The sequence below is a fragment of the Periplaneta americana genome, chromosome 3 (genome assembly GCF_040183065.1).
Source record: "Periplaneta americana isolate PAMFEO1 chromosome 3, P.americana_PAMFEO1_priV1, whole genome shotgun sequence".
NCBI classification, from domain to species: domain Eukaryota; kingdom Metazoa; phylum Arthropoda; class Insecta; order Blattodea; family Blattidae; genus Periplaneta; species Periplaneta americana.
The window spans coordinates 183,276,846-183,302,675 of NC_091119.1; the positions used below are offsets into that span (position 1 = coordinate 183,276,846).

The window sequence follows — 25,830 nt, forward strand, 5'->3', positions numbered from 1 at the left end:
TATTTACAGTTAACACTTGTAAAATTGGACAAATAGAAATGAAATGTAAATCAAGAAGGCTGTACATGCAGTATGATTATAATTTTTGTGTTTCTGTGCTACTTCTGTACAAAACATTAATTACTTTAAGGGGGCTCTTAGTAGTAATTGCCAATTGCCAGCTGTTCCATAAGCTTTACCTTACCTCAAGAAATTGAATTTTCTCCAAAACTATAGCAGATAAACAAAATTTTTATCAATTATAAAACAGACCTGCTGATTTGATTGATACCCACAATAAGTAACTATACTGCATTTCATAATGTCTGACAGGCAAAGTAAACATTACTGGTAGAGGACGGGAGAAAGATAACTGCTACTCAATCAATGGCAGAGGTCACATTCCAGATTTATCTTGAAGTTGAGAGGAGGTACAACACTTCAGACTGCCTTCCTTGAACATAAGTGACTTCTGTCATTGGTTGAGTAGCAATTATCTTTCTCCCTTCTTCTGCTGGCAATGTTTACTTTGCCTGTCAGACATTATGGAAAGCAGTATAGGATTTTCTTCTTTCAGTTGACAATAATTAAACACTGGAGTGAAAATTTCTAAAATTCCTACTCTCTCTCTCTTTCTTTTTTATCTCCCGTCTGGTACCATTTTCTCAGAAACTATTTGTCAAATCTTAATGAAAACTTTTATACACATTGTTTAATAGTAGTTTGACATTGGATGAAAGTTTTTTGACGTAAATTCTTAATTGAATCAGTCATTTTAGAAAGGGCACTAGTACATTTTTTGATAAAGTCCGTTACAAACGCTATTGTATTCGTCGTACTCTAATACACCTTCCTGTTAAAAAATGGCATTATTCCATGGATTCATTAAGATGTACAGAAGCTGCACAATTTTCACAGAACACTTGAAAAGGCCCCATTCCTGAAATAATGCCATTTTTATGGAGATCTGATTGCTGTTGTGATTTCGGACTTGAGCACTTTTTAAAATGATTGATTAAATTATTATTTTTTAATTTATTAACACAACAAAAATTATATTATTATAATGTCAAAAAGCTTTCGCCTACAATCTTAAACTACTACTAAACTTACTTACTTATGGCTTTTAGAGAACCCGGAGGTTAATTGCCTCCCTCACATAAGCCTGCCATCAATCCCTATTTCTGAGCAAGATTAATCCAGTCCCTATCATATCCCACCTCCCTCAAATCCATTTAATATTATCCTCCCACTTACGTTTGGTCTCCCCAAAGGTCTTTTTCCTTCCGGCCTCCCAACCAACACTCTATATGCATTTCTGGATTCGCCCATACGTGCTACATGCCCTGCCCATCTCAAACATCTAGACTTAATGTTCCTAATTATGTCAGGTGAAGAATACAATGTGTGCAGTTCAGCATTGTGTAACTTCACTCCTCTTAGTCCCAAATATTTTCCTGAGCACCTTATTCTCAAACACCCTTAACCTTTGCTCCTCTCTCAAAGTGAGAGTCCAAGTTTCACAACCATACAGAACAACAGGTAATATAACTGTTTCATAAATTCTAATTTTCAGCTTTTTTGACAGCAAACTGGATGACAAAAGCTTCTCAAGCAAATAATAACAGGCATTTCCCATATTTATTCTGTGTACTGTTAAACAATGTGTATAAAAATTGTCATTAAATTTTGACAAGTAGTTTCTGAGAAAATGATGCCAGCCAGGAGCAATATATATATATATATATATATATATATATATATATATATATATATATATATATATATAGGAAAGAGTGGAGAATGCTGGGTTTGCAATGAAATATCTGCCCTTGAGCAGAACACATTGAATGAATGAATGAATGAATGAATGAATGAATGAATGAATGAATGAATGAATGAATGAATGAATGAATGAATATCAATTTTCACTCCAGTGTTTAATTATTGTCAACTGAAAGAAAATAATCCCAGTTACTTATTGTGGGATCAATCAACTCAGTAGCGCCTGTTTTACGATTGGTAAAAATTTTATTTGTCTATCTGTTATAGTACCGGAGACAAATTAATTTTGAGGTGAGGTAAGGTAAAACATACAAACAGCTAGCAATCTCTATAAAGTACCTTTAAATAACTGCATGCAAATTTATAAAATAATACTAGAATATCCTGAAGTCACTCTTCCCAAAATGCATTCTTCAAATGGTATCTTAAGTGGAACAACAGTCTAACGAGAATAATGAGCACTGGGGTTGGTAAGAAGGAACACGAACATCACGCATAAGAAAGACGATTCTGAAATGGAAAGAGATGCTTGGTTATAAGGTTATGTTAACCCTGTAATCTGCCATGCATATGAAGATGCTCCACGAGCATCATTGTTTAAATATTTTTTGGGATGTTATTTTCTATAATAATTAAGTTCATCTTGTTTATCAATTTATTAATAAAATTAAGATTTCACTTCAGTTCCTGTCCATCACTTTTCATTCCATGTCCCCATTCTTCATGAGCTGCATTACAGGCAAGTCCGTTGGGTCATTCACTTGTGTGAAAATTGATATTCTAGCAAGCCATCCTCAACTGAAACAAAAAACATTACTTCTAAAATATTTCAACCTGTAATAATGGCATCTGCTTACGTCATATCACTGGCTTTAAAGTGAAATAAAGAAATGATCGATTTTCACTGAAAATTAAATCAGAGAAAATCAAACACAGCTCCACATCATTGAAGGCTTGATTTATTTTTGTCATTAGAACATTTATAGCAAATTAAAGATGAAAACTACTGCCTTACCAGTTCAATTGCAATATTCGTCTATAGTTAGGTGTGAGGAGTATGAAATGTGATACATTTATCAGACATTTGTTGCAATAGCTTTGGGTCATGCAAAAGCTGTAGTCATCAAGTCCAATTTGAATATTATGTAGACCATAACACTCGAGTACACTTATCACTAAAATGAAAACAACAGTGAACATATTGTTTCAGTTGCTCTTCAACATGGGGAAATGTTCATATAGGGGTCCCACAAGGATCTATATTAGGGCCTCTTCTTTTTCTAATTTTTATAAATGACCTTGGCCCCATAATAAAAGGAATAGGCTATCCTATACTATTTGCAGATGACACAAGTATCATAATTACAGAAAAGAACTTTGCCACATTCAAATATAAAACAGAAACAATTCTCCTTAAAATTTATGACTGGTTTACAATCAATAAACTAGCATTAAACATTAATAAAACTAACATAATTCAATTTAAAGCCACTACAAATTTAATCTCTGAAACATTGGACACAACTATCAACAATATACCTCTATTAGAAACATCAACAACCAAATTTCTTGGTTTGCATATTAATAATACAATAAATTGGAAAAATCATATCAAAGAAATAACCCCCAAACTTAGCTCAGCATGCTTCGCAATTAGGTCGTTACAACAATTTCTAAACAGCAGTATCTTAAAGACAATATATTTTGCCTATTTTCATTCCATTATGTTCTATGGAATAATATTTTGGGGAAATTCTGTAGATAGTAAAAATATATTCTTATTACAAAAAAGAGCCATTAGAATAATAGTTCGAGCAAAGGCTAGAGAATCATGTAGATTATTTAAAAAAAAATTAGAGGTTCTAACCTTACAAATCAATACATATACTCTACAATAAATTTCCTCTTATGTAATAAAGAAAATTTTCCAACTAACTCAGCCATACATAGTATAAATAACTTACTCGCAGAAGGAATGATTTTCATATGCCATCATCAAATTTATCATGCTTTCAAAGGGGAGTACGTTACATGGCGATAAAAATGTTCAATAGTCTTCCTGAAGACATTAAGAATCATAGCCAAAACCCTGCATTATTTAAGGTAAAACTAAAAAATTACTTAATATCTCACACTTTCTATTCTGTAGATGAATTCTTGACATTTCGCAGTACTGTGTAAATATTTTAATACTATTAAATGTTAAACATATTACATTGTATAAAATATTATTGTTATTAAGGTATTAATTCTGTACATATTTCATATTTGCATTTTATTTGTATTGCATTTTATTGTTAAACGTAAGAATTGGACATGTTCTTCATTCTATGCTATAAAGCAAATGTAAGAATATTATGGAACGAAAAAAAAAAAAATTCAACCTGTAATAATGGCATCTGCTTACGTCACATCATTGGCTTTAAAGTGAAATAAAGAAATGATCGATTTTCACTGAAAATTAAATCAGAGAAAATCAAACACAGCTCCACATCATTGAAGGCTTGATTTATTTTTGTCATTAGGACATTTATAGCAAATTAAAGATGAAAACTACTGCCTTACCAGTTAAATTGCAATATTCGTCTATAGTTAGGTGTGAGGAGGATGTAATGTGATACATTTATCATACATTTGTTGCAATAGCTTTGGGTCATGCAAAAGCTGTAGTCATCAGGTCCAATTTGAATATTATGTAGACCATAACACTCAAGTACACTTATCACTAAAATGAAAACAACAGTGAACATATTGTTTCAGTTGCCCTTCTTAGTATACTTTTCTTGTACCATGAAGGCACGAAGTAAATGGTAGGAATGAGAATTTGAGAGTAGGGAGGTAAACTGATAATTTTATAACACTGACATTTTGAGATAAGTAATAGCTATATTCCTATTAATTCTTAATGAAATACGCAATTAATTGTAAAAGTGTATACATATGTGTTAATTTGCCAATATACAAAGTATAAAGGACTTCCAATGATGCACAAAAATTTATTTAGAGATCTTTACACAAAAGTTTTCAAGATTCCTAATACTGAGCTATGTAGAACTCTTTTTCCTAACTTTGTAGACTAATATATTATTTTAATGTACCGAAGTACATATGATATTTCCATGCAGATATTCTGCGTCATCATACGATGAAAGAGTAATGGAACAGAGAAAAATTCTCTCCGGCGCTGGGATTTGAACTCGGGTTTTCAGCTCTATGTGCTGATGCTTTATCCACTAAGCCACACCGGATACCCATCCTGGCGTCAGGCAGAATCGTCTCAGTTTAAGTTCCAACTCTTGGGTTCCCTCTAGTGGCCGCCCTCTGCACTACGTCATAGATGTCTATGAACGTAGGACTGAAGTCCACACATGTGCTGAGGAGCACTCGTTATGAGTGACTAGTTGGCCGGGATCCGACGGAATAAGCGCCGTCTTAAATCACGAAGTGATTTACGCATATCATATATATTATTTTAATGTACCGATGTACATATGATATTTCCATGCAGATATTCTGCGTCATCATACGATGAAAGAGTAATGGAACAGAGAAAAATTCTCTCCGGCGCTGGGATTTGAACCCGGGTTTTCAGTCGGATCCCGGCCAACTAGTCACTCATAACGAGTGCACCTCAGCACATGTGTGGAGTTCAGTCCTACATTCATAGGCATCTATGACTTAGTGCAGAGGGTGGCCACTAGAGGGAACTCAAGAGTTGGAACTTAAACTGAGATGATTCTGTCCGACGCCAGGATGGGTATCCGGTGTGGCTTAGTGGATAAAGCATCAGCACGTAGAGCTGAAAACCCGGGTTCAAATTCCGGTGCCGGAGAGAATTTTTCTCTGTTCCATTACTTTTTCATCGTTTGTAGACTAAGATTAGAAATTGAAAAAGTAATAATTTGTATTTCAAAAATGAAGAGTAATTTATATAGTAAAAACTTCTTTCATATGTTTCAGACTTATACATTTTTCACAGTTACTCATTTTTATTTCTGAGATCCCAGAAACATTCCTGTACTTTTCATGTTAACCCAACCATAAGGCAAATGTCAGGTAATCTATGGCGAATTCTCTGCTTCATCTCGCTATCACCAATTCCATCAACACTAAATAACCCAGTAGTTGATACAGCGTTGTTATATAACCAAGTAAAAAAAATTATTACTTTTATTCAATTCAAAGTTCTGATATCTCCTGGGTAAATTAACACACAAATTCCAAATCTATACTAATAATAAATCTGTAGCCAAATTTTTTTCTGGTAATTTTCGATTTTCCAAAAATAATTGGTGTTAACATGTATAATTAACCATCCTGAAACCGAAAATCGCTTTTTTGACATTTTTGTTTGTATGTATTTCTGTCTGTCTGTCTGTTTGTTTGTTACCTTTTCACGCGATAATGGCTGAACTGATTTATATGAAAATTGGAATATAAATTAAGTTCGTTGTAACTTAGATTTTAGGCTATATGGCATTCAAAATACTTTATTTAAAAGGGGTGGGGGGTTATAAGGAGGCCTGAATTAAATGAATCGAAATATCTCGCTTACTACTGATTTTCATGAAAAATGTTACATAACAAAAGTTTCTTTAAAAATAATTTCCGATAAGTTTTATTCTATACAAAATTTTGATAGGACTGATATTTAATGAGATAAATGAGTTTTAAAATTACAATAACAATGCCATCTAAGACGCTGTACTGAAATAAAAACAAATGACTCCGTCTATAAGGGGCCTTGGGCAACAATAATCGAAAGCTATTAAACATAGCCTACAGAGAATGTTTCAGTGTTTGTATTAAGTAATATCGGAAGCTAATTAATTGTTTAATTATTATTTCACCATTGGAAAGTGTAGTTTCTCTAGATGGACATAATTCTACAATGTTATTACAGTAACTTCTGAAACATATAGCAAGTAATATAAAGTATACACATTAAAATTAAATGATATGTCAATCTTCATTAAACTATGGTTGCATGTAATAATAATAAAAGAAACATGTTAAAGGAATTGTCATTGAACCAAATGATTGCTCTCTGGACCAAAATGATCGCATTTTAATTATTTAAATACAATTTAAATTAAGTAACATATTAAACGATTTATCCTTCTATCAAACACGAATGTTCCCTGGATCAAACGTCCTATTTTAATTACGTAATTACTTTATATTTATTTCTAACAGGTGCAGCAGAGCGCACGGGTACGGCTAGTAACAAAAATAAATCCATGTAAGAGTTCTGGAGAAAGGGCAGTATATGAATAGACAGCATGCCAAAAGCCAATTTCTTACCATCACTGGTGCTGAAAACCCATAAAACATACTTACACTTCATATAGTGAAAAAGTAAGAAACACAGACACAAACTACATTAACATTTAAACATGCCTGACGAATAAAAATAAACTCACATGTTTCAACATCTTTGGAGTTGTAGCTGTGAATGTGGCAATATGTATCTTGGGTTGGGGCCTGGTGGTGCTGCCCTCGCACTGTCGACAACAGAAACACCAAGGACATGGTGTAATGTACAGGTTAAATACAATTCCCTTTTCATTTATAAGGGAAAAAGTCCGGAATACTATACACACCAGGAATTTTCCTTGTAATGAGAAACAAAGGGTGTGGATGGAAATGCAAGGATGATGCCATTAGGATACCATATTTATTTGTCTTCATCTGGAACAAAAAAAAAAAAGTTTCAATGCTTTGCTGCACCTTTCCATTTCAATACATTCTGGTCAAAATTAATCAGAATAACAAATAATATGTCGTGTTATAAATTATTTACCTAACATTCGTATATGGAGTACGCAGTACAATGGCCTAACCCACAGAAACTGATACAAGTGCATTTAGTTTTTCCTAGCAATTTTGGAGATAAAATGAAACCTATTCATTTACAGAATCATTTACTTCCAAAAGAGTTTAGATTAATGATGAACTGCATTGTTTTACTGTTTCAAGAGAAGTCTTATTTTATCCAACATAATTTAAGTGATGTTAGGCCACTGTTCAACTAATATTTACAAGTTTTAGAGTAAATTCATCAACATAATTTAATACAGTGAAACCTGTTCAAGACGGAAGTGACATGGTCCTAATTTTTTTTCCGTTGTGGACAGGTTTCAGTGTTATTCAGGTGTGAAGTTAAAATGGAATATTTTATCATTTGCATAAATGAAAAACAAAATGGCATGCCGCAAATTTTAGGAATTACAAAATATTCCGTTGAACACTACTGACATTAACTCAGCTTCCTGTCACTTATTTAATTGGTGAATGATCTTGATGAAAATCTCATTTCGTGTATAAATTGTATCGTAACTCACACTGTAAAGTTTATTAATTACACTAAATTTAATATCTAATACTATAATATAATACTGTACTGTATATCACAGCACATTATTTAATTGGACTAGGAGCCTAGAAGCCTTGAATCCTGGATTATTTAATTTCTTTGCCAGTTCAAGGGTTTTCTTTGCAGAATAGGTCCAGAAATTTGCGTGATCTTTGAAAGGGGCTCCACTCCCATAACAGTCCATTTATTTCTACGTAACCAGTTGTTTTCTCTTTCTTTTTATGTCACCATTATTGACCGCAAGCCACTCACTCATGATACGGCCTTTATTTTTGAAAGTGTTAAGTTACACCTGAGTTTTCCATTCATAAATTTCAACATTATTTTCCATACTCTTCGTTTTTCATTTTCCTCGATAACTTTTACTTCATCAGTTAATGATAGTGCAACATTTTTACGCACCTTTTTTTTTATCACGAAATCACTAATACACTTGCGTTCTACCCAGCTACGACAGTATACAGGGGTGAAGCATTGAACATCTTTGAAGGGACTCGTCTGCCTAGTCAATAGGGTAATAAAATTTATGACTGACAGGCCAACACACACTCGCACCCTCAAAAATTTTAAAAAGGAAAATTGTTTTTATTTCAGTGACCTACTAGTATTTCGTACATTCCTTGAAAGCACATACTGTTTCAATATATAGTTTACATTAAAGTATTGTGTCCAAAATATTATTTCCATTTTGAACAGTAGCAGACAGTTTCCGTTTCCGCGTTGGACAGTTTCCGTTTTTATTCAGGAAAAATTACACATAATACATATGAATTTCTTCTGATCTTAATGCTTCACAGGTCTTCAAGTGGTCTTCATTCATTTCTGCTGGATCGTTACACAGGACACATATTGGTGAAGCTGAGTTACCTATTCTGTAGAGATGACTTGCTACACAGTCATGATTTGTCAATAGTCTGAAGGCTGCAACTGCTGTTTCCCTTGGTCTCTGGGGGATTATATCTGGGTTGGAAAGTAGTGTGGCTTTCATGTAACTGTTTTCTTAACGGTCACCAGTTTTTACAATGTGGCAGTTATATCACCAGACTTAAACCCCCATTATGCAAGGGGGACCACACCTGTCGGTCAACGGGTCCGTCGGACCTAGCCGGGAGGACTAAATAGATGTTATTTAGATCCACCGACCTTTCCCTCATGTGCCGCTGAGGGACGCTGTTGTGCTGTGATAGGCCATATGTAAGTTCAAAAGTATTGGAAAGCACGACTGCTAATGGCTTCATTGCCAGATGCAAGGCACTAGACAACAACAACAACATATGAATTTCGCCGGGACCAATAAATTGTTCCGAAATAGACAGGATTCCGGATTATTCAGGTTCCAATTTGAACAGGTTTCACTGTATCTTTAATGAGAAAGGGCTGTGATAAAATAATATAGATACCTGCAACATTACTGAAAACAACAAGCGCTTCATCTTCAAATTCACGGAACAGGTGCAGCAGAGAATATAAACGAAAACATAAATAATTTGAGTCTTGATTTTTTGCTTACGTGTGTGCTTATTAAAAATAAATATGGCATATCCTATGACATAACTATATAAAAGAAAAAGTGCATTTTTTTTTACAGAAATGGAGTATATTGACCAGAACTATAATAAAAAATTAATAGTTCTCTCTTGAGACTATTTTGTATAATATTCACAAACGACATCTATAAACTGTTATTGGAATATGTATAAATAAATATAACTATAGTGGAAAAAATAATCACAATAATATAATATACATAAGGCCCACTAAACAATGATGGAAAGAAAACAGTGTTGGTAGGAACAAAACAAAGTCCACATAAAAGAATTCCTGAACCAAAAACAAGTCCTTAGAGGATTTAAGAGTTAAGTGCTAGACAAAAGCAAGATCGCTAACTGTCATCCATTTTATAAATTCAGCAATAAAGAAAAAAAATCAGTTCCTGTGACTATTCGGCCTTCCACTTCAATAATACCACATGAGGCTATAACAAAATGGCACAGAAGTTTTGTGTCAGAATTCATTAATATGCACAAATTAATTTCTTATGAAGTACTAACATAAGTGCTTTCTTCATAGTCTAAATAAATTACAGAAACTATACTATTCTTAAAAAATATTCAAGAGAAGGCGTTTAATTACAGAAATTTGGTGATCACCAAGTGAAGTCACACTTTACTAGTCCTCCGAATCTCTCCCTCAGAACATAAATGGTCAGATTTCATAGAGGGGAAAGATGTGTAAGAATACAAAAATGAAGGCAGGTTAAAACAGGAAGCAAAACAAAATATAAAGATTACACAATATCGGCACTAACAAAAATAATATTTTACAAAATTATGCAACATACAGTCATGCTCATCTACATTCAAACAAAGATTTGTATGCATTTGTTCAAAAATACCTAAACCTATGAATGGAAGAAAAATATGCAACACTTCAGAAGATAGTTAAGTTGACCTCCATTCCATTAGTTGCCACTTTAGTTGCTATTTTAGAATTACATAGTCCCCGTGAACCACCATTATTTTCATGTGCTCTTGATTATCATCTTAAGTTTGTATTAGACACCAAGTACGTCAGTGTGTATGACACATTCTAAAATAGACAAATTGGGAATATCGTCCAAGGATTCTTCCTATGAATTTATTAAAAAAAAAAGTCGGATCAAAAAGTTCTAACTAGAAGTCTAAGAAAGGCAACAGGGCAAAAACACAATAAGCATTATGTTTACTGAATGAGCCACTTGAAAGGTTGAACATAATATAGTTCATCAACAAAGTTTTATGATAATGAAATATAGTAATACTTACTAACATATACGTATAACTGAACTAGTGAAGTTCAGAAGAGAAATCACACAACAAAGATGAATGTTTTGACAGAAATTACAGTAAACATTCTGGCATTCTATATAAATCTGTATTTAATTTTAAAGTCTTATTTACATAAGAATTAGAACTAATTTCTTGAAATGAGTGATGCATATACTTCATGTCTTCTCCTGATAAACTTACACACATTGCATCAAGAACCACTACGTAATAAAACTGAAATCCATGTATTATGCGATTTTGAAATTATGTATAATTCATTATCAAAATAAAATTATACAAAACTATGCCAGATTAAGCAGCATTCATAATGTATCTTACAAAATATTTAACTGATCCTGATAAATTTAATTTATAATTTAGTCATTATGACCTACTTATGAACAATTTTCAAGATATAGTGAGAACTAGCTAGCTTTTTTGGAGTAGCTCAAATTTTAAACTCTATATTCCCAAAAAATAAACTTAACAAGCCTAAGAATTTTATATAAACACGTAAATTTTGGAGCCGGAAATCAGATTTATTATAACAATAATTTAATTAATTATAATTACCAAATAACAATTAGTCCCACTATATTTTTACATTAAGAAGACTGATCAAATAACAATTTAAACAAGACAAGTCCCAATTCATTTTCCACGCTAACTAATGGGCATTTGGTAAACTCATTCTTCATAGAATATCAGTAAGCTCATAGACTTATTATTTTATAAAACAATATTTCATGGCAGTCAATACATTAATAACAAAGCAATGTATTTCTCATATAAAATAAACTAACGTGAGAATTCAGAGCTCCAGCATTCTCCAAATCAACGTAAAAATATAACTTTTTGACTTCTACAAGAACTAGTACTAGATATAAGGAAAATTAAATAGGGCAAAAATCTTCCCTTCTTAAAGCTTTTTCTTTTTTAGAATACTTCTAATAATTGTGAAGCTATTAGTAATCTTTCAGATATGACAACCTCTTTAAATAAAGTATATACAATTCCAAATCATTATCTAGTTATAATTATTCACGAATATTGCCACAGTATAAAAGCAAATATATTTTATATCAGTTAGAAACTTGTCTTTTTTACACAATATAAAACAATATTACAACGTGTTTTTTGAAGAAGATGCATATGATGTATATACAAATGACATGATCATCTATAGCTCTGCTTAAGAAAGAAGTCATTGATCAGAACATGCAAGCTTATCTATAAACCTTCTCCTTCGGTACATCACAAACCATGCACATGCAAGACTGTGTGTTCAAAGTTCCAAAATTCTTGCAAATTTTGGGCAACCCTTGGGATAATTATGGCCATAATTCCTTCACTGTAAACAGATATCATTCTTAATGTTGCACACAGTGAAACCTACGGTACTCTCAAATTGCATTTCCGTACACCTCGTAGAGAAAAACTCTAAAAATATTTTCCAGGATAAGCATAATTCCATATTCCAGTCAACAACCAATGTTGAGTAACTAACAAAATTAAATTTGGGAAATATTTAAGTTCTAAAATTATGGTACTACCAAAAACAAGTTAAAAATCAAAATATCTATCACACTAATAAGAGATCATTATACATTAGAACCTCTATTATCCGTGGTAATGAAGGGGATGGGCTGAACGGTGAAACGAAAAAATCGGATAATCCGTACCATAAAAATTTCGTAAATTTAGTGAATAATACTTACACTTTGGTAATTTCCTCTATGGCCTTCTATTTAACACACTAGATAGTAGATCACAAGTTCACTAATTTAAGTCTTGTTGTTAACGAAGGGTTTTGAAGGGGAAGGAAACTCCTAATGGCTGCCTGTGGAAAGATATGAATAGTGGAGGTCTTGTGTTGTAGATTTACATACTTCATACACTCCAAACTCGTATTCTGGTGTGAGATGAGCCTCTGTTTCTCTTTCCCCAACCCACTCAATTATTTACCCTTTTTTTACCCCGATACTTAGCACAACAATATTTCTTTTGACACTCGTAGAAGATATTTTACACAGAAGTTATACAGTATCACAATTCGAACAGGTAACCATACTGTATAAGGAAAAGGACTTGGTAATAATACTATGGAAAAAATAACATGCTGATACAATGTACAGTACTTTATATATTTCTGCAGAAAAAAAGCGAAAGCAAGACAGACGGATAATCCACCAATCGGTTAATAGGATGACGGATAATCGGGGTTCTACTGTATATGATCCAAATGCAATGCATATGTAGCATACAATGTACACTGAAATAATATTACACTAACATTTGTTATAGTACAGAATGAAATATTTTAAATTATTTTGGAGTAAATATAGATGTAGATGATTAATAAGTATAGCATATTGCTAATAACTTCTTAAATTTCAATTTTACAAAAAGAAGTTTTATACAAAAGCTGTTGGAGATAAACCAAACAATATGATACTAGTGTTCGAAAAAAGTTAGTTATTCAGGCATACAGTGTGAAAGTAAACTTTATTTTTTTAAATGGCACACTATATTAAAATTTACATATTCCGAATCTTCATTAAATTTTACGTATGAATGTGTAGAAATTTTACCCATTCACCTGTTTCATATTGTTTAACTATTTATTAAATTCTTTCATGGACTTCAAACTTGAGACAAGTAAGTATCTAAAATCATGTTGAGTAGGTCATGAAAATAAACAAAACACTATGACTAACCAAACTTTACCACAGATGCTCAAAATGAGAATCATTCACAGCCAAACAATGTCCCAGTCTATCACGAAAATAGTCTATTATGATATGCGATGGAACAGATCAGTCATGTAACCGTGAGAAAGACAATGGACTGTTTCTGTGATAGACTGGGACATTGTTTGGCGTGAATGGTTCTCATTTTGAGCATCTGTGGAAAAATTTGGTTAGTTATAGTGTTTTGTTTAGTTTTATGGCCAACTCAACATGGTTTTACATACTTACTTGTCTCAAGTTTGAAGTGCATGAAACAATTTAATAAATAGTTAATAGTACATTATGCAACGAGCCTATAATGATAGTAATTAAGATGCGAGTATGTTTGTTTATGAAACGAGCGCGAGTTTCATAATTTTCATACGAGCATCTTAATTACCATTATAGGCAAGTTTCATACGACTTTTTATGCTCGACCATATTTCTAACTTGAAATTATTCAGAAGTATTCATTTTATTCGTATCTGACTGAAGAGTGGAAGTGACCTTGTGCATAGCTCGTAAATTGTGAGATGTGCGCAGACGCGAAAGTATTGATTTTTTTCGAGGAACAATAATGTCATTGACCTTGATATAATCTAGAGAATAACATGAACTAATTTTGATATAACCTGGAAATTGATTTAGAATTGAAAAACGAGATGACAAATTGAATTTATTTGAATATTATTTACAATTAACGCTAATTATTATAGTAACAAAACATAACCTTCTGCGACAGTATTGGATTGGATCCGTGACATTTCCCTTGTTGTCTTTCGATTGCATATCCGAGAATAATCGAAAATCTGAATAGGTGTACTTTAATGACATGCATTAAAGGACTGCTACCAGGTGTATAATTACTACATTTCGGCATAGTCAAGCATAAAAGACATTAAAAGGGTGAATGGGTAAAATTTCTACACATTCATACGTAAAATTTAATGGAGATTCGAAATATGTAAATTTTAATATAGAGTGTCTTTTAAAAAAATAAAGTTTACCGTCACACACTCTATGCCTGAATAACTTTTTTGAATGCTGGTATCATATTGTATGGTTTATCTCCAACAGCTTTTGTATAAAACTCTTTTTTTTTTTTTTTTTTTTTTTTTTTTTTGTAAAATTAAAATTTAAGAAGTATTAGCAATACTCCACAGTAGTTCATGTTCAACCTGTATATATATTTTTAACTAATGGTGGGCACTTGACTTTTGTCATTCACCCAGCGGTAACTATATGGAAAATATCGACAAAGACAACCTGAGTCAGAAATCAGATTATTAACCATTTCCTTTCATTCTCAACTTCCTGACAATTTTTTTCTCCTCCAAAAATAAATTTCCTTCGTGATTTAACCTCTGCAGAGTAGCTTGATTCCAAAACCCACTATTAAAAAAGTCAATTTTGTGTTTTAAATGTTACCCTGTACACTTTCACGTCTTGAATGCAGTGATGGGGTTATTTCTTACTATTTTATGTTAAAAATATTATCACGAAGTTCAGTTATTTTCCAAAATCCACTATTTTCAGTGTTTTGAAATGTAATTTTGTTTCCATATCATGCTAATAATTATTTTTTGTCTCAAACCTTCTATTTTTCTAAACAAAGTGTAGAAAAGCACAGCATTAATTTCCAAAATCTACTATCCACGGTTTTGAAGAAAAACATTAAGTCTGATTTTTATGAAAAAGTTCCCCCCCCCCCAATTTAAATTCAAATAAAAACAAGTATATTATTATAGTCGTCCACAAGCATTTATGGTTGCCAAGGTCACACACTTTCCCTTCTTCTTACTGCAAACTTACTCACCCTCCTACCACCCTAAAGGGCTGGGGACCGGTTCTACTGTAAAAATCTGAACTTCCTACACTGCAAAGACAAAACCGAAATTCAGTATCCTGTCTAAGCTTGTGCTGTGCTCTTCTGTGTTATGTGTATAGCTGAGAGTTGTCTAAACTTAAGCTGTGTTATTCTATTTTATATATGTAGACACTTTTTCAAGCATTCAATAACTTGTGGCCGAGTGATTAGTCTCTCAGCCTTGCACCGTGGCGACCCGAGTTCGATCCCCGTCTGGATGGTGAACAAAGTGGGCGCGAGGGTTTTTTATCGGAGTTCTCCCATTTCCCCTCATCATTGTCATTCCACCAATGTTCCATAATCACAGTCACTGCGAGATCCTAAGTCAGGTGTCCAGAACAAATAAAAAGAAGTCTGAAAGTTGTATAACTTGTGTTTAATAAATACTATTATTGTTCGAGTATGCTTCACAGTCTAAATATGCGTAGCCAGACTAAATAGATCATTTTTTATGTTTACAAATATTTTTAATATCTTTCTAGCAGTGAGTCATCAGCTATTTCTTCCAATAAAACTCAGAGTTATGGCAACAGCTTTTGGTGTTAGTTTAAACATTTTAAGAAATGTTTGTATTGACGCGATTGAGTCCCTACAAAATGATCCATGCCCACCTTTCCGTTATCCTAACCATCTCATGATTCATTTTCAGTTTCATAGTCTCGTCCATCATCTAATTTTCCTCTTGATCGTCTCTTCAATCCGTTTACTAGGCCTATTATTAATCTCGTCAATCTTTTTTTTTCTTCCCTTCATTTCACCTATAGTTGTTTCTTCAGTAATTTTTTTCTGATCAAATTAATTCAGTTCTTATTGTCCTTTCAGCTATGTCCCTATTAAAATGTTCTCAGCTATCTGTTATTTCACGCCGTCTCGTCAGTCGTTCTACCCTAATAGTTCTGGATTTTATTTTCCTTCCCATTGTCTTAAATCTTTTTTTTATCATCTCTTGTCACTTTCGCCCCAATCATTTAATCACTCCTGATCGTCTTATCAGTTACTTTCTCCTGATTATCTCGTGTTACTACAACACTATTTCATAAGTCTTCTTTCACAATTGACGAGACGCTCGCTAGTAAATTATAAACGACCTATAGGCCTAAAAGGAATTGAGGCGATCAAGAATGAATGGACGAGATGAGCACAAGGAGACTGACGAGATTATTTTTGCAGTGTAACTTGCAAAGGGAAAAGTTCGTGAGGAGGGTGGGTAAGCGGCCGAAACTATGTACGACCTTGAACACTTCAGAAGTCTGTGTTCCACTATACTTATTAGTAATGTTGGCAAATCTGTGTTCATTGTTAAACATCTCTGTCATATAACGTTTGAAGAGAAATTACTACATATAATATTGTTATTTTTCCTTGAAGTCCTTCAAGCAAGTGGCTAAGGTTATTTTTTTAACTAAATTATAAGAAACTAACATTTATTTTCAAAATGATGTCTAATGAGACAAGTAAAGAAATTTTAAAATATTCGTTTAAAAAAATAATCACTAAAATTGGTAAGATCAAAAAAAAAATTTCATACATTCTTGCTCTTCCTGTAATGTTTGTAAACAGTAAAATAGCAGGTTTTGCAAACAAACTTAAAAGAAGCATTCTATTCTTCACCTTAAAGTTACTGAGAAATAACTGTAATAAATAATAATAATTATGGTTTATTTAACGACGCTCGCAACTGCGGAGGTTATATTAGCATTGCCAGTGTGCCGGAATTTTGTCTCGCAGGATATCTTTTACATGCTAGTAAATCTACTGACATGAGCACACTTAAATACCATTGACCTAGGCTGGGATCGAACCAGCAACCTCGAGCAAAGAAGGCCAGTGCTATACCATCTACGCTACCCAGACAGACTAATTGTAATATGCCTTGCTCGAAAACATGACGGCCTTTCTTCCTGGAATTGGTAAACCCTCATTAACTCCCATCTTCTCCTCAACCCTTAGGCACATGGCAGAAATACAATATGACAATGACTTGTTAAACCCTCATTAACTCCTATCTTCTCCTCAACCCTTAGGTGCGTGGCAGAAATACAATATGACAATGACTTGGTAAATCCTCATTAACTCCCATCTTCTCCTCAACTCTTAGGCACGTGGCAGAAATACAATATGACAATGACTTTAAGAATTGACAACTAAGCTAAGCTAAGCTGTTTATCTGGCTGGGCGAAAGAGAGTCTGGCTGGGCGGAAGCGAAGGCCTACTGGCCTTAGCTCTGCCAGATTAAATAAATAAATTATTATTATTATTATTATTATTATTATTATTATTATTATCATCATTATCATCCCTTGCTCGTTCCTACAGTTAAGTGGTGAAGGGTATGAGGGAAGGCCATCATGTTTTGGAGCAAAGTATATTAGAGTAGCTAACTTTCACTTCTCAGTGTCAGAAGTATCACATTAACGATTCAATGCAATATTATGGTCTGCACTGTAAATTGGACAGTTTCTGAATTTCAGAAAATTAAAAGCCATAAAGAACTTTAAATGCAATTTTGGGTAATACAGAGTTAGTATTCATGCTGACAATTAGCATGCCGTAACCGCTGCTGCACTTATGTGCAATGTGTCTATGTGATGTTATACATTAATGGCAACTTTCCATGCAATAAAATTCATAAACGTAAGCCTAAGTATTTAAGTTTTGTTATGCCATATTTCTCACCTATAGAAGGAAAAAAACCGTCCAAAAATGTATCTTAAGACAAAATGTAAATCCTTACAAATCAAAGATTGCAGTTTTAAGTCTTCTAAAGCAATAGTTGGAGTACTAAAAGAAAAATTGGATGAAGAGTATGTTCATTCCTTTGGATGACTGTCAAAATTTTGTCAGTTTTATCTAAATATTCCTCATAATATAAAAGCAGATTCCAAGACGCATTCATGGAGTATATGTAAGAAACTTTAGGATGAAAATACCTTAATTCTCAACTACACTATATTTCCAAAAGTATCAAGTACAAAATAACACACTTACTGTTTGCAAAGTAAATTTTAAATCTCTTCCACAAAGCAATAACAGAAAGTTTAAGTTATTTCTGCTGAACTGTTTCAAAAGTAAACATGCTAAATGTTAGTGGACCTATTCTTAAAGAACAAAAATGTTTTGTTGGAGTGAAAAGGAGGTCACAAGAAATTTAAACCTAAAGAAAATATGAGACCTGAGGGAGAAAGACTTTAGATAGGCCGAGAAGTAGATGGGTGAATAATATCAAAATGATTTGAGGGAGATGGGATATGATGGTAGATATTGGATTAATATTGCTCAGGATAGGAATCCATGGCAGGTATATGTAAGAGCGGCAGTGAATCTCCAGGTTCCTACCTTTGTAAGAAAAGAAAATATGATGTACCTGTTAGCATTAATGAAATGGGCACTTTAGGTTTTCAGCATCACAATTCCTGCTACATAGTGGTCACAAATCGTATTATAAGATTTAAAATTATTAGTTTGGTAACAAATCCTGTTACAGGATTTAAAATGATTTAGTTATGAAAAGAAAGAAATGTTAATGAATCCAGCCACTTTACTTCCAGTTCTGGAGAGATATGAGAAGAAGCAGTAGAAACAGCAACATGGGTAAGGTATGGGTTACCTACTTTTGCCTTCACCACAACTTTACAAGCAAATATGCAACACAGAATGCATGTAGGAGGTCACCTGGATTGTTCGGAGAAGTTATTTCCGTAGAAACATGTGTGACCCACCTGCCTGCCAAATACCACATTTTCTTTTTTACAGGGACATCACTTTATTTTTACCAACATTTTTAACATTAACCTGGCTATACTCGGAAACACTGTTGCCCCCTTTCATTACAGGAGTTTGATGTTACTAGTGCAATATGTAAACACATCATTTTACTAGGTATAGGAGGAGAGAAAAGTAGTGTATCCATTTATGTTGTAGGGAAATACGATATTACGATTTTCAGTTTGATCATTACTTTTACGGAATTTATCAAAATACAGTAGATTAGTAACATTTTTTTTTTCAAAAACTCAACTTTTCAGGCGGCTATGTTTGTTATGTAATATCTACTTTATTTAGCGTATTAATTATTGATGTTATCATGCAATATAGAGAGTGCATTTAAATTGAGGGGGTCATAAGTAACGGGCTGTAAGTGCACTTTAAGTTACTTTTGAGAAAATGGGGTTTAAATATTTAAGCTTTCGTAAAATCGGTGAAATTTTTTATTTAAATTTTAATGTGTGATGCGATTAAAATATCCCTTTGCCACTAAAATTTTAGATACTTTTGCTTACACTGGATGCACTTAACTCATGTTATTACAAATGTCACTAGCATTCCTTTGCTTCTAGCCACCTCAATTCAAAAGAAGCTAATCTGAATTTTTAAACAAGTTGCTGAAAATGGTTGCCGTTCATTACAATGCAGGTTTCAATTCAGTACGCATATTATTAAAAACATTTTGAAGCATATTCTCTGAAATTGAATTTATCGTTTCTTGAATATAATTTTTTAGTACGATATTATTAATATAGTTTCTTTCTTCTATAGAAAATGCATGCCCAAGGTTGCGGGTTCGATCCCGGGCCAGGTCGATGGCATTTAAGTGTGCTTAAATGCGACAGGCTCATGTCAGTAGATTTACTGGCATGTAAAAGAACTCCTGCGGGACAAAATTCCGGCACATCCAGCGACGCTGATATAACCTCTGTAGTTGCGAGCGTCGTTAAATAAAACATAACATTTAACATTTCTATAGAAAACGCAATCATATTTATGAAACATACTATACACTGCAGTGTTTACTTTACTGCTTGAAGACTTCGAATACAACAGCGCCCGTAAGTTTGTGTGTCTGACGGGAGCAAGGACATTAGTGAAGGGGTGAGAGTGAAGTACATTCAGAAATGCAGGTACAATAAAAATGCAAGTAAAAATAAAATGATGTCCCTGTATAAGGATTAGCAGCCAAGAAGGAATATAAGTGTTGTGATTGGCTGCGTGCAATGCACTGTACTTGAGCGGTCTCTAGCAGAAGCCACTGAAGTAATACTGTCAACATTTGAAAAGTGGTAGTATAGTTAAAGAGGAATGCACTTGTGCACTTTTCTATCCCCTCAACTAACCCAACCTAACCTTGTCTCGACTTCCTGTAATTTGGTCAAGGGCAAATACTCGCGTTTATACACATGTAGTGTTATTGTACTTTTGATCCAGGGAACTAACTCGTCTTCATTCACATGAAATTTTACGATATCGCCATCTATGAAAGAAAGAGTGAAGTCTCGCTCCCACTTAGCGGAATAGAATCAAAGAGAATTTGTCTTCACAATGTATTTAAATGGAAGATAGCAGAAAGTGGCGCAGCGCGTCAAATCGAACAGAACAGAATTCAGGAGCTAGAATATTTATTCCACTGCAGGAACAGAATTTCTTGTTTTGGGTATGATCATAAGTTCTCGTGAAGCCTTCATAAAAAAACAAATGAACCACATCCATTCTTGGAGGCTTAATTTGTTTATTATTGAAATAATATGTATACAAACATCACAATTTAATATGAACGAAGGAAATTGCAGAATTATTCTCTTTTGTATGAAAAACACAAAAGTACTATGCGGATCGATTCCACTAGATGTGAGCGGCAACAGACTTTTCGTTTCGATTCCGGTAAGTGGGAGTGGGCCTTTAGAAATAATGCTGGTAATCCGCATGGAAAGAAATGTCTAAGGACAATGTTACCAGCAATTTAGCAATTGTGTTCTCATTAGCTAAGCTAGCATACATTTGTTTACTGCACTGCAGCCTTCATGGTCGTGCAGAGAAGATAATTGTAGTGTAACAAAATGTAGAACTCCCTAAATATGACCTACATTATTACAGTGAAACCTCTATCCTTCCCATTTACATCTCTTCTCGGATAAATCATCCAATCTGTATAGTCTTGAAAAAAAGTCTATATAAATAATGCTAAATTATATTGCACTGATTATTCTCCACTGTAACATTTTATCACAGCAATCATCCAAAATTCTTCGTTCTGAACAATAATATTCCTGAAACAATAGTTTTTGAGAAGAGAAATGGAGTTGGTGTAATATGATCGTGAAGAGAAGAGAGCTACTTTATAAATATGGATAGCAATGTAGGTTAATGTACTGTAGTGTAGTGGGGTTGTTGGCACCAGAACACCAATCCCCCATCAGCAAGATTCACGTATGAATTATGCAATCACAACAGAAACTGATGTTGCTAATCACTCTTCCCACCCAAACCTTGCATAAGCAATAAATTGATGTGACACGACAATTGCTTGAAGGACGGATTTTATGACAGCAATCATGAAAGCATGCATCATCACACCCCAAATCCCCCAAGTTGTCACTGTTCGATCAATCTCTGTTCCCTTTTTATCTCACTTTAAGTGTTGAGTATCATCTACAAGGTGGGACATGCGATATTATCTATTTTTAAGTTGGTACCAAAGGTTAACCACAACATTATACATGACGATATCCTTATTGCTGCATTGGTACATGCTCTGAATTTAATATGCAACATGGCTAATAGGAGTATTCAACATCATGTGATTGCAGTTGATAGTAACACGAAACACGAGAGTGTAGTGGATGTGTAGTGGCCATTTTAACGACGATTTGGAGATAATCAATGCAGAGGACCAGTTCTAACTCGTAAAACAATTCTCTCATGAGTGAATAAGTGGAGGGAATCAGGTTCAGTGCCCAATGTAAGAGAACTGGACCAATGAAAACTGTACACACTCCTGAAAATATTGAAACAGTGAGAACTGCATTTCAACAAAGTCCAACTCGTTGAGCACGAAGACTCGCACTCACTCTAAACTTATCAAATCGCAGCCTATGCCGCATACTGCATCTTGATCTTTCATTTCATCCCTACAAAATGCAAGTTGTTCAACAACTAAATGCTAACAACAAATTGAATCCCTTACATTTTTGTCGACAAACGCAGAAATTAATTCAACAAGATCCGTTGCTACTGATGTCTGATGAAGCTAATTTACAAGTTTCTGGGTTTGTAATGATAATCCAAGAGTAAGAGCTATCTTGTAATATACATAAATAAATGTTTTGTTCTTTTGAAAGAAAATGATTTCACGTTTAAAACAGGTAGTCTCCCATGCCTCACCCTGTATAATATGAGTTTACGTCATTCAGATCAGTATTACTCTTGGTGTTCTCAATTGTTATTTCCTTCTTATTCCTATTATTTCCTGTTAACCTGTGTGTCTTTAGGCAACAATTGAAACCCTTTCCACAGTTTTCTTTGAAACACAAAGCTGTAATTATACAGACATCTATCAGGGACTATTTTTTGAGGGAAAGGAGGCAGATTAAAATCTGATCTTGATACTGTTATACGTAGGTTGTTACGAAAGTGATGTGTTCTATTTTTTTTTCTTTCAATTCTAGCTACCCATAATGTTCGAATTTCATTCAGCAGCCACTAGATGTCTCTAGTTTCACCATATGGACGAACAATATGGTATGTCATATGAAAGTGAAACAACAGCTGTTAAAAATTGTGGACGTTTCCAACATTTCCATAAAACATAGGACAGTGACTGAATTCTTCACTGTGGAAAAAATTAGCTCAATTGAGATCCATATCCATCTAACAAATGTTTATTGTGACAGTGCTGTAGACATCAGTACAGTTAGACGATGGGTGAGACACTTCAAGAGCGGAGAAACGAACATTGTTGACAAGCCTCGAAACAACCGGCCACCAATGACAATGACAATGCAACAAGGGTCGAATCGATGCACTCGTATCAGAGAAGACCACCATATCACAACACGTAAACTATGTGATGCAGTAAGGATAACTACAATAGCTATTATTAAGAAGCTTGCTTAGACAGGTTTGCTCTTAACAAGTACAACAAATACTGACAGACGAGCAAAAACAGGCAAGACATTTAAAGCTTCTGGAGAGTTATGCAAATGAAAGAGATAGTCTTATCACACCTCATTACAGGAGAGGAAGCCTGAGTCCACAATTATGAGCTAAAACAAAGTGTTCATGCTGATCTCTGGAATCACAGTATGAATTTTTACAGGGATGGAATATAGTGTCTTGTTCACAGATGGCGCAGATGTACGAAATGATGGATACTTTGGAGAAAAATAGCAGAATATTCACGAAAGATGCAGAAATACTTCACTTAAAACGTCATAACACTAACAATTAAAGCTTCTGAGAAAAAATTATGAGATAAAACTTTCATACCAATGTAATACAGTGAAACCTCTGTATTTAGACACCTCATTGTATTGGACATATGTTTCTTGGAACTGAACAAATTTCTATGCTTCTACATGTCCAATATATCCTGTATGTTGGACACCCCACAATCCTGGAAGCTGGACATCCCTACAGTTCTATCTTGGACGATTCTCTTATTCTATTATGTATTTCTGCTACCTGTTTAGAGTTGAGTTTCATTGAACTTTTCTTTTTTACAAGGACCATTAGCACAGTAAAATGAGAGGGGATTTTCCTTGTACAGTACAGCAACTGTGAACCTCTTTCCACTTTCCTGGAAATACCCACCTTGTCTTTTTGTGACAGTACTGTGGCTAAATTTCAGTATAGAGTGGAGGGACATTATTTTGCATAAAAGTAAACTTTATGATGCGAAATTACTTCAGTAAGCCTGCAGTATAGAAATGAGTCTTTGTCAAGGTTTTTACCTGTGAGAGTTACTTTTTGTACAGTGCCTCAATATGAGTAAATGTAAGTTGCTGGAATTAAAAATTGAAAGGAAAAAAGAAGTTATTGATCATTTGTATTATGGTGCTAGTTGTAGAAAAATTGCAGAAGAGTTTGGAATTCCTAAATCAACAGTGTCAAACATTAGCAATAATAGAATCTCAATATCAAATCCATGGGAACGAAATTGCAGTGGGGAAAGAAAAAAGGGTTCGCAAAACTGTTAATGACGAACTAAATGGCAAAGTGCTTGAATACTGTAGTTCCTTAACATTATGTACAGTACTTTCCTTTCCATTGCATGCTAAAAAAATTTACTTCCCTCTACCTTGGACTATTTTTTACTGAATCATACATGTCCAGGTTAGAGGGGTTGCAATGTACTCCCTTTGTTCAAATTTCATGGGGTCGATTCTTTAATATTAACTTATTTTACAGAGTCTTCTCCACATTTTAAAAGTTTTCTGCATGTATCTTTTTTTCTTCTCAGTTCCTTAAAAAATGACGAGGTTTCACTGTAGTAACAAACATGCTGTGTACAATGCTTCGCAGTTCGTTGTTTGTAGCCCTGTACATTAAATACTCCAACACTAACTATAAGCCAAGATGAGCTTACATTTAAGCCTTATAGCCTACTATACATGTGGAAATGCATAGCATACAGGTATGTAAGGAAAAAATATTTTTCTATGCTCAAAACTATTTGGAAGGAAGACTCAGAAATGGACGCTTAAAATAACAACCAACTGTCCACCTATAGGAACGATGGTATTAACTAATCACAACTAGTTCATGAATTACGCGTCATTAACAGAAATGTAACGTTTATCTACCTGTAGTTAAAATCAACAATTATGCAAATCTAGTCTTTCAGGTGAAGCTTCCTGTAAAGCAGATTTGAATAATTTCAAAGGAAAAATTGTTCCGGGGCCGGGTATCGATCCTGGGACCTCTGGTTGAATGTACCAGCGCTCTCCCAACTGAGCTACCCGGGAACTCCACCCGACACCATCTCAACTTTTCCCTTTATATCCTCACAACTCGCGTGGGCAGACGAAATGCCAGAGACCCACATCGAGTGCACACAAACTCTGTGTGACTTGGAATTGTGGTTTTCTGTTAACGTACACAGTGACGTATATATTATGCAAATCTAGTCTTTCAGGTGAAGCTTCCTGTAAAGCAGATTTGAATAATTTCCCAGGTAGCTCAGTTGGGAGAGCGCTGGTACATTCAACCAGAGGTCCCGGGATCGATACCCGGCCCCGGAACAATTTTTCCCTTCAAATTATTCAAATCTGCTTTACAGGAAGCTTCACCTGAAAGACTAGATTTGCATAATATATACGTCACTGTGTACGTTAACAGAAAACCACAATTCCAAGTCACACAGAGTTTGTGTGCACTCAATGTGGGTCTCTGGCATTTCGTCAGCCCATGCGAGTTGTGTGGATATAAAGGGAAAAGTTGAGACGGTGTCGGGTGGAGTTCCCAGGTAGCTCAGTTGGGAGAGCGCTGGTATGTTCAACCAGAGGTCCCGGGATC

General features: G+C 34.1%; 1 protein-coding gene across 1 annotated transcript in view; it reads right to left on the minus strand.

Moving 5' to 3' along the window:
• Positions 1 to 1,921: 1,921 nt before the first annotated feature.
• Positions 1,922 to 25,830, minus strand: part of dsh (Segment polarity protein dishevelled) — a 69,152-nt gene continuing 45,243 nt past the window's right edge. The window contains exons 16-17 of the mRNA XM_069822377.1: positions 7,188 to 7,268; positions 1,922 to 2,562 (exon numbers count right to left, since the gene is read on the minus strand). Coding sequence (XP_069678478.1) covers positions 2,522 to 2,562; positions 7,188 to 7,268 — 122 coding nt within the window. The 3' untranslated portion in view covers positions 1,922 to 2,521. The remainder of the gene's footprint in view (positions 2,563 to 7,187; positions 7,269 to 25,830) is intronic.